Raw genomic sequence first — 11,545 nt, forward strand, 5'->3', positions numbered from 1 at the left:
TATTATTTGAATTAAGTAAAAAGAATGAGAATAAGTTGGTCTGGGTTTCATCTTTTTAATTTTTTTTCCCTTAAGGAGACTAAATGACCCTAAAGAAATAACAGAAAGCTTGATGGATCTGAAAAAAATCTTTGCTAACATAAATTATTTTGAAAATGTGAATTTTTTTGAAAACCTTTCAGTCAAAATCAATCCATTTTGGCTAAAAAGTGGCTACTTTTAATTTAATACCTAGCTAAAAAATTTGAATTCCAAAAACGCAAACTCTGAATTGGTCAAACCCACAGAACAGGGTTTTTCTTCGTCGCCTCAAGATATTATACATTTAGCCAGTGCTGTGCATGAATCATCTCATAACATGCAATACTTTAAATGTTGGTGTGTCGGTAAATACTGTATTACAGCGCTTAGAAGGAGGTTAGGGTTAGGGTTGTACATACAAACCTGACCTGCTTCTAAGAGCTGTAAAACAACTTCTGTACATGTATTTTGGCCTTGTTGTTCAAAATAATGTTATTGTATGAAATGAAAAATGCTACTTCATTCTCTAAATAATGTTACACAATCAATCAAGTTGTATATCCTGTCAGTACATATACTTACTCTTCCACATGTTTGTTAGAAGATAGTGGCTTGGACCAATCTTCATTTGACACATCTTTGACATCCTCACGGCCAGCTCCTCTATTACAGTTGTATCCACCTTCTCCATCCAACCAACGCCTTCTCTGATCACCACCCTGCTGCTGTTGGTTGCCCGATGTCCAGAATTGCTCATTGGTGCCTGGACCCCATCCATCTAAACGGCTGTTGCCAGTATTGTTGTAATTGCCGCCGCCGCCGCCGCCACCACCACGACTGTAACCACCCCCTTGGTTGTTGTATCCTCCTCCTCCTCCACCACCACGGCTATACCCCTGGTTGTTGTAGCCGTTTCTATCTGGCGGTCCACCACGGCTGTTGTAACCCCCCCTGTCCTGATAGCCACCACCGCCTTGGTTGCGATCAAATCCGCCTTGGTTGCGATCATATCCCCCACCTTGACGGTTGTTGTATCCTCCACGGTAGCCGCCGCCGCCGCCGCCACGACCACCACCACCACCACCACCACCACCACCTCCTCCTCCGCCTCGGCTGAAACTGTTGTATTCGTTGTTTTGAGGGCGGTTGTTGTAACCCCCTTGGCCTTGGTACCCTGTTACTGGTGCTCCTAGAATAAAGAATTGATTGATATTTATGTTATATAATTAATCAAATTTCTTTTTCTTTTACTAATTAGTCACACAGAAGTCTTTTGGGCTTAGAAAACAACCAAAATCTGTAAATACACATGAGCTGCTTGTTGTTGTGATGTTAAACATGCATCAACAGCATCACCCCATCTCAGTAGACCAATCACAGGTCTCACTCTCTGCTCAAGTGATGCTGATTAAATTTGCACATTTCATAGATGTTTGGGGTAAGGATGAACTTTTTATAGAACTAGAAATGTCATGTTTAGAACTTTATATAACATAATTTAATTATCACATTGAAAAATTTTTTTGATCATGCATGGATAACATAATTACTTTGTAAGATATGCTTTGTTTAAAACTTGAAACATCATCCTTAGCATTTCACTGCAATGATTTTTTCAACAAACAACATTTGTAATATAACGGAATGCATACCACTGATAACACCTAGAACACATGTCAACAAACAAACCACAAACAAACAATAAGCACTATTCTAGCTTTCATTACTAAGTTAACATAAAGGGCTTTGTTTTCTTTTTTTAAATATTTCATTCAAAAACATGTACTGTCATCGACATAATGACGACCTTTAGTTCTCTTTAAAATGACAAATATCCCCCGACAAAACTAGGTATCAAAACACGGTAAAAGCAATTCTAATAAGCTCTCTACAGCTAAAACTAAGAGGTATCGGTACCATCACTGTGATGGAAATGAGACAATGAGAAATGCTGTTAATTTCCCTTAAACAGTGTCTGATAATTATTTATATCAATAAATACAAACTGCATAATTGCTGTAATCCATGTACTGCTGATTCAAGCCTGTGCAATCTGTTCACATGTCTCTTGTCATCAATGTGTACTCAGGAGTAGCGCTAGAACTAAACACTCCAGTGTCCGCAGGGACCCCCAAACTTGCAAAAAATTAAAAAGTAGGGGGTCTGGAGTAGAGTTTGGCGAATCCGAGTTGCACAATTGCAGCATAAATAGTATGTTTGCAATAGCGCTAGATTGAAAAACTGGGGGTCTGCAGGGACCCCTGAACTTGCAGAAAATTTAAAAACAGGGGGTCCGAACTCTATTGTGGTGGGCTCGGGACCCCAAAAAGCGACCTAGCGCTACCCCTGTACAGTAACTTATTGCAATCTTTTAAAATCTGAATTGACATTTAAAAAATTGCAATGACAGCACTAAAGATAAACTATTTATTCATACACATGAAGTTGGGCAATTCATGCACAATGGTACCAGTTTATCCATGTGAATGCCTTTGTTATCTTAAAATTATGCATTTCATAAAAACTTGTACTTGTAGGCCAATGCCATTTTTATTATAGAACTGTAACAATATACCTATAATTTGTATTTACCTCTGAAATGCTGGGACACACACAGATGACGACATGACTATTTTTTGAGACAAAAAGCAAGCAACCCTTTTTTGATCTTTCTAAAAGCACACCATTGTCCACCACAAACACCAACAGTGACTTAAAAACCTACCCTTGTTATATTGACCACCGGGAAACTGTTGTGGTGGGGAAGTGGCGTAGTTGTAAACACCGCCGCCGCCCCCACGGTTGTAGTTTTGGTAGCCTCCTACAATGAAAGGACAGGGCGTTCAGGGGTGGCGCTAAGGGTATGACGTTCAGGGACGACGTGGGGGCATTTTCTTAGTAATTGAAAAGATTTGGATGATGTGGAACCAACCACATGTACTTCTTGTGCTGTTCATTGCAAAAATATATACACTAAACACACAAATTTCCCCAATTGTTACTTAACGCCATCCCATGAAAGCACTACATGAAGCAAATTATGTTACCATGGTTATTGTTATATTATTTAATTCATCAACTCACTTCATCAATCATCATGATCTATTTAAACAAACGGAAACAAATTTTACAGCACAGTGTGTAACATTTCTTAAAACTAATCATGGTCTTAAATACCAACCTGAACAATGCTGGCAATATGTATACAAATGTACGTACGTACTAAATGTCAATCCTCCGTATTCCAAGCTATAGTGCTGGTATGTTATGTTAGCAACATTTTGTTTCATTTGATATATTTTTAAGATAACAGTCACACAGGATGTTTAGCTAGCTATCAGGAAAAATGCTGCAAATGCTGCATGGATAGACCTCAATAATAAACATGTTTGCTTCCTTACAGTTTCTGTACTCCAAGTCCGATGATTTAAGATGCAATTTTCTATTATTATTTTTTCAAATTATGTGTCAGGATTTCTTACAAAATATTCTTCAAGTCTCACAATTTATGATCAAATTAGGTGCAAAGAGATCACAAGAAAAATATAAAGTTCACTTTCATTGCATTTCAAAATTGATCTATTGTCACTCGTAATTAACCAACTGCTCATAAAGGAAAATATGTATAGAAATCAGCCTTTTTGGATTTCTCAATGAAAAAGCGAAACACAGTAAGTTCTCTCTCAAAAAGAAATGTGTATACCATGCAGGTACCGGTACATTATCAATTTTAATTCTCACAAACCCAGGTTTAGGAGAATCGTTGGGAGAATTCATGTGTGATCCACACCAAATAGGAATCCCTGCCAAAGACTTAAATACTTACCTCGTTGTCCGCCACCTCCTCCACCACCACTACTTCGCATGTGAGGAGGAATGTAACGTTTTGCTGCAAAAAAGGTTGTAGAGTAAACATGATAAGCACGCCTACATTATGAGATCTTTTTAGGGGAAACATTAATTTTAAAAGTACCACTTGACACGCTTTCTGAGGTCAATGTAACTTTTAAGTTTAATTTAAACCAGACTTATAAATGCTGTAAAAGTTATTACACGATCATGCAGTTACCTCAGTTTCCAAGGAGTGATTTTGTGAAAACAAACTCATCTGATTGGCAACCAGCTTCTTGCATTATGTTTTTTATATAACCCTCTTCTGGGTACTTAATTAAAAATAAACTTCACAAAATAAAAAAAAAAGTTCCAAATTGAGAAGTCATGCATCGAGTGTGAAGTGATAAACAATCACTGATTGGCTTATCAACAATCATGGCAAAAGACGGTTGACGATTGGTCATCGAGTGGGGGCCCCAAGGGGCTGAGACTTTGCCTCTTCTAGGAACTCAATGATCATCATCGCGTAAACTCTTAAGATTTACAAAATTTATATTAGTTCATTTTCAGTTAATTATTTTTCAGTTAAAATTGGTTGGCGCTACATGAACGGAATGCACTTACCATCTGTTCTTCCTCCACCTCCGGCAGGGGAAGCATTCAAGTCTAGACCAGCAAACTAGAAGAGAAGTGACAATTAAAATTAGATGTGATATTATTTATAACTTAAAAAAGATTGTGGATGATTCATGATTGATTACAATATTGATCGAAAAATAATAAAATATACTAAATTATTTTAAGTGTTGTTCATATTCATATTTTATTAACATTTATCAAAAGGTGACCTGAAGGTCAAATTACATGATAAATTTACAAAGATAAAAACAACAAACATTCAAAATTTTTTAAAGAATGACATCTATAAAACACACAAAATGATATAAAATTTCATTTACAAAAAGTAATATTGCACTTTTAAAATAGTATTGATTAATATTAAAAAGAAAAGGAAAGAAAAACATTGCATAATACACTTCAGAAATGGGGGATTGCACGGCCAGTGTGCATGCAGGATTCAATGACTCAATGAGTACATGTATATCTGGTTCCATACATGGTCAGCAGGTGTAATTCCGCGTGAATTGAGACATCCGAGCAGGTCAAACACAGAGGACTAGCCTACATCCCGTATCCTACTACATTGTATCACTCAAACAAGCAAATCTCTTCACGAATTCACTCACCTTGCGATCCTACATTATCAGTTGAAACAAACATCTAAGTTTCCAAAAACAACTTTGTCATTCCTCAAAACTACAAGTAACTTATAATGTCAACCAAAAGAACGCACAAGTCGAGTTCAGTTGACCAAAATGGCATCTCCTGCCTCCTGTCACCTCAGATATGACGTCAGTATCACAATCGGTGGATCGGATTGGTTGAAATCAACGCCACGTTTTTGACCTTACAGGGGTCAGAGATATGCATATTCATGTATAATGAAAACAGCGATGCGGATGATAGTATCATCACCGGGACTGAAAAATGCGACATTTTCGATGTTTGTACCGGGGAATTTCAGACACAGAGACTCCGCGGAGATTTCTACAAATTCGTCCAAAGGTAACCAAAGGGTTGGGGATCGCATTTTTAACTATCACTAAATGTTTCGGAATTGAGGTCGGCTAAAAAGTAGACCGTTTCGGGGACTGTAATTGGTGTAGATGTCACATTTTGATCAGTGAGCGATAAGTGACCAATTTCATGTTCAGCACAAGTGTTTATCCTTAATTACTCAGGGTACTCAATGAGCACATGAATAAAGAAAAATTACACATTACTTGTTTAGCAGGTTCACAAAGTATGGAATGGGACTATTTTGGAAGCGGGAGGTTCTGAATCGCAGTTAGGTGAATTTATATGTCTGCGCATTGCGAAGGTTGCAACCATGAGCGCTTGCCTAGATGGAAGAATGTCATGTAGTAATGTGCGTGATTAATTGCAATGCGCTCAAACTAGTAGGTCTACGCGGTGCGGCGCGCTATGTCCGCAGATTTGCGTAGCGCCATGATTGCGAATGTATTTTATTATTGGAATTCACTTTTGAATGTGACGGCAAAGTGAAACAGGCCTCTTCAATAATGTCCGACCGTGATGTCGTAAAACTATTTATTCGAAAAGAGGAGATGGAGAGATGGAGAGAGGAATAAAGGACTCTAAGTCTAAGAATTATTGTAAACTTCAGCTTGATGGTGTGATAATTGTGTGATTTCATAGTTTTATTAAGAAGAGAAGCCGGCAGCGAACGTAACATGGTGGCAGCGGAAAAAGTAAATCTACAGGTACGCCATTTCCAAGAAATAGCCTAAGAAAGACTCAAAGAAATCACCAAGAAAACATCAACAAAGTTTTAGAAGAAAGAAACTGGAAAATCGCCAAAGAAAACATCAACAAAGATTTCGAAGAACGATACTTGTAAATCGACAACGGTATCAATTCAAAGTCGGTAAAGACTAGTTCAACTTTGAAGAAGAAACCTTCAGTGAGTTAGCCCTAAGAAGAAAGAAGAGGACGCAGAACTGCTGTTGAACAAGAAGAAAGAAGAGTACGCAGACCTGCTGTTGAACAAGAAGAAAGAAGAGATCGCATAACTGATTAACGGTTGGATTGGAAGCCCGGATTGGAAGAAGAGAGCGTCACTCGCAGATAGCTTCGTGACTGCATCAGCATCAATTCCGTTCCAATACCAGAATTGTGAGATTTGATGCACATCAATGCATTTTCATCGTTGGAATATATTGCTGATTTGTGTTCTTCTGGAAAAAGACAGGTGAATCGTGTTTTCATCAGTGGCAGTGTTGTCTACATGATCTTTGCATCGTTGTGGCAGATTGATGTGGAAAATGGATTACGAGAGGCTGTCTTCAGGTTCTAGCCTGCTTGGATTCCTTGCTAAATGACCAGACATTTGGTATGATATTTTGACTGTTGGCCTTTTTACTTGAAGACAATCAAGAGATGTTCATATTTTCACAGATGAAAATAATCAGTAAAATATTATAAAATTTAAATGAGGATTGTGCGATAGTGAAGCAAGTATTATAAATATTGCAAATGTAATGTGCACAAATGAAAGGTACGATAAAACGAAATGTGTATGCACATATCAAAATTAAATGTTGCATACATCATGTTTAGTAGAGATGTAGGCCTAAGCTTACATAATGCACGTCAATCTTTTTGTGGCATTCAAAAATGTTTGTTGTGTAAAGTATAATTGCATTTATAAAAAATAAACAGCAATGAAACATTATATTGTTTTAATTTAGTATTATCATGCACATGGACAAATGTGTGCATTATTTCACATGCAAAAACTTCGAGCCAGAGTACAAAAATGTGTGTAAGATTTTTTATTGGATTGTTGTAATAAGCGGACAGCGCTTTGGGATTGCAGCAGTAGTCGCAAGTCAATCGAGTCGACATTTCTTTTAAAATTGAAATGAAGGGATAAAGTATTATAATATGGTCGTCAAAAAAATAAGATTTTATCACAAAATGTGTGTTATTGATTTGGATTTCATGATGAATTTAAATTTCTGGACAAGCGTTTGGTATTGCAGCTATAGTGCGCAATTAGTCAGGCGGCATTTCCATAAAAACATGGACATGTATAACTTAATTCATTATGTTCTGGAGAAATGGAAACTAGTGTGAGATTTTCATTGGAGACGAAATTTATAACATAAATTTTATTTGTATTTATGGCAAATGTACGTTTGGAGAATATTTTATAAAATGAATTAAAACGTGCATTAAAAAATTGTATGCATGGCCACGCGTTTTCTCGCCACCCAAAAATGGTGGTTTTGTTACGCTTTTCCAAATCGAGACTCGTTCAAATTGTTATATCTCTGCTTAAACAAAAGGTATTGTAGTGTGTTTGGTGTCTTTTTGTAGCTAAATGAGTGACCTAACAGACCTCCAAAGGAGAATTGTTTATCAGCTAAGATAGTGGAGTTATAATTTTTTGAGTTCAGAATGACCGAGGTGGTTGTTGTGGTGGTGGCGGTGGCGGTATGTACAAAGTCTATGAGAAATATAGATTTTGTGTGTGCACGTTGAATCAACTGATCATATCTTTGCATCCATATGGGCTACAGGCATGGTTAAGAGCTCTTGTGAAAGGTTATTATTATGCTAATTGTTTTTAATCATTTTGAACTCTTTATGATTGGTTTAGTCTATAAAATACAAACTTTTACGTACAAAACTACCCGTTTTCATATTAAACACTGTAGTAAGCAATGCGGATGTCTTCAAAATCTAAAAGTTGCTGTAAATATTTAATTACTTATCCTATCATAGTCAAAGTATACATTTTCTGAGAGGAAATTTGATGAGGAATCTAAATATGGACTTACTTTTTCTCTATGGGTTAGGGGTAAAATGTTTTAGCTCAAAATATGTTGAATTGTAAAAAAATTTGAACATATTTTGGGACACCCTGTATTCTGAGATTACCAAACAGCTGTGATTTTTTTTTTTTTTTTTTCCGTAGGATCCCCCTAACCTCTAACCAAATCAATGTTGTTTACTTTCAATTTATAACTGCAAGTTAGTAATAAGCAATGCATTAAGTGACCAATTTTTTATTTGGAATTTTTTTATTCCACCCTGTATAACTTCAAGGTCACCCTGTACAATGAGTTGAAATGTGTATATTTGAATTGCTTATGCCTTCAGCTTTTCAAAAATGTATACTTTTGCTAGTTTAGGGTTGATAGTTGTGTAGATATTCTAATTTGAAACTTGATTGGTGTAAAAATTCATAATATTTGTGATGTAACGCTAAGGGTGGCGAGTTCAAAACACACGACCGCATGAAATTATATTTATGCACACAAAAGAGGTAAATTTAACACAATTTAAATGTGCACTTTTAAGATGATTGACACAATCATATAGGAGTTCGGGGAGTGTCATGTAGTAATGTGCGTGATTAATTGCAATGCGCTCAAACTAGTAGGTCTACGCGGCGCGGCGCGCTATGTCCGCAGATTTGCGTAGCGCCATGATTGCGAATGTATTTTATTATTGGAATTCACTTTTGAATGTGACGGCAAAGTGAAACAGGCCTCTTCAATAATGTCCGACCGTGATGTCGTAAAACTATTTATTTGAAAAGGAGAGATGGAGAGAGGAATAAAGGACTCTAAGTCTAAGAATTATTGTAAACTTCAGCTTGATGGTGTGATAATTGTGTGATTTCATAGTTTTACTAAGAGTAAGAGGAGAAGCCGGCAAGCACGTAACATGGTGGCAGCGAACGTAACAAAGAAGAAGATCTTTGCTTTTGGTACGGACTGAGTCGGCAGGCCCTTCGGCTATAAACCTTCGACAATCAATGACAATGTAAATGATCTTCTCTTCTATCTGACAAGGTCAGTCAAGGTTGCAAGCTTGCACATGTGCACTGCCTCAGCATGAGGTAAATCTCTGGCCTAAAATGATTCCTGCATGCACGTCTTTGGAGTTGTTCAAGTGACTTTGTCTGATTTGTTCTGTGTTGTTTTAATTTAAGTACCGGTGCAGTAGTCCATTTTAAAAATCGCTCTTCTCGACTTCTGTTCATTTACTTAAATCACTCATGCACTGACTTACGCACATTGCCCATCATTTTCTAGTTCATGTCCATCATTCATGAACTTGATTGAAGACATGAATGATTCATGCCATCTTCAAAACAATAAGCCAGTTCGCAATTTCAGAATCATGATGCATTGTGGGTAATATTTGCCGATTTTTTGGAGATAAACACGAGGAGGCTGCAGTGCATTTCCAATGGCGGCGAACTTTGCACTTCCTTCAAAAACATATTTTTGTAAAACATTTTTATTCATTCCTACATATGTTAATATTTCCTGTGAAATACAAATATAAATTTCCTCATGAAGACCAAACTGTCAGCGAAATTCCAGTACAAAACGTTTTTTCCCTACGGAAGTTACGTCAAAGTTCACCCCATTGAAAATGTACAGTAGCCTCGTTGTGTTTATCGCTATATTTATTTGGCGACTTTGTTTCTGCACATGCGCAGTTGTAATTGCGAAAGGGCTTATTTCCTGGCCTTGCTTGAAATTATCAAATTTTTACTGATTGGCATTGCTTAAATTTATTTAATTAGGTCCGTTTTTAAATTAAAATCTTCTCTTCTCTGTTCATTTACTTAAATATTACTAGCATTTCTATTTTCTGATAAAATGACTTAGCATCTAGTCCCACCACATGCGGTTGAACAGCACAATGTCATACTGCATGTACACGTACATGAACATGTGCAATTAAATGGCAATACCATACCATGATGCGTGATCACTTTGTCTTTCGAAACCAACAAGGACTACAATTTTAATTTACGTATTTTTGACACTTAAAATATATAAACACGTTTCAATTTAAAGCAATCAAAAATATACAAACCTGCTGCTCTAGACCCGGTCCATTATGGCTGGTCCCATTACTCATAACTACAGAAATTTGAGGGAATTTCTACGGTAAAATTGTGGTATGTTTTGTCCAGGAAAAGAAAAGTTAGCGAGCCCCGACAGGAAGACAGCCTTGTTCGATTTGATTATAAATTCTAATTTAAGTCAAGACAAAAAATATTCTAAAAACAATTTTGTACAATATATCAATAAATTTATGAGTATCTAAATATTATTTTGCATAATTTTAGCCTAAAATATGAGGAATTTTATAATTTTCTCCCATATATATGTTTTTATCCTGTTGACCTTTGACCGTCCTTAAGTCCTTTTCGATCGTGGATCCAATCCGAAGTGGAATTGTGAGTGCCAAATGCCAAACAAAATCTACGTAATTCGTTATAATCCCTCATTTAAATCTGTAATAAAATCTGATTATAGTTTACGAAGGTTCGACCCACCATTACTGAATAATATTTTGGAAAACCTCCTACCAGATACAATTATGAATTAAGTTTAAAAACGGAACATGTAAACATGAAACGATACCCATGAAACACATAGATATGGCACTGCCATTGCCACTCATGCACAGCACTCATCGTCTCATGCACTGCATACAGGCTCCGGGATGTAGGCCTTACAATGTATTATCAGATTATGATCATGATAAATATGATCATGATAAATAACATATCATGATAAATGACATGGATATGATGTCATGGTATGGTCATGGATAAATAAAATAAGGACAAAAAGTCCATGCTCTGCCTCTGGCTGGGCCAAGGGCAAGGCTTACCTTAGTTAACTTGTCTTGGGGGCTGTCATTTTCTTTGGAAGGGGGTCATACTGTCTGGGGGGGGGTCATAGAATTTTAAACCCAAAAATAGGGGGGGTGGGAACAAATGTTTCCGAAAATAATATGGGGGTCTAGGTCCTGGGACACTCCAAAGACGAAAAAATAAATAACTTACAAAAAAAAAATTTTAATTTCTGAAATTTTTCGAAAATTTGGGGGTGGGACTTTACTCGAAGGTGGGACTATACTCGCGTCAGTACGGTAGTTAAGGGCTGGTGACAAAAAATATCAAGTTTAATGTCGCCAAATTCACCAATGTCGAAGCATGTTGCAGACCTGCCAACTGTCCTTCATTTTAAGGGACTGTCCCTCATTTGGGGTTTACCAAACTGAGTGA

At 36.8% G+C, this 11,545-nt stretch overlaps 1 protein-coding gene across 1 annotated transcript in view; it reads right to left on the bottom strand.

The window, feature by feature from the left end:
• Positions 1-10,486, bottom strand: part of LOC140154912 (putative ATP-dependent RNA helicase Pl10) — a 35,560-nt gene extending 25,074 nt beyond the window's left edge. Inside the window, 5 exon segments of the mRNA XM_072177575.1 lie at positions 604-1,210; positions 2,747-2,842; positions 3,848-3,910; positions 4,480-4,534; positions 10,342-10,486. Coding sequence (XP_072033676.1) covers positions 604-1,210; positions 2,747-2,842; positions 3,848-3,910; positions 4,480-4,534; positions 10,342-10,386 — 866 coding nt within the window. The 5' untranslated portion in view covers positions 10,387-10,486.
• Between the last annotated feature and the right edge of the window lie 1,059 nt (positions 10,487-11,545).

The sequence above is a fragment of the Amphiura filiformis genome, chromosome 6, assembly GCF_039555335.1.
Source record: "Amphiura filiformis chromosome 6, Afil_fr2py, whole genome shotgun sequence".
Taxonomy (NCBI): domain Eukaryota; kingdom Metazoa; phylum Echinodermata; class Ophiuroidea; order Amphilepidida; family Amphiuridae; genus Amphiura; species Amphiura filiformis.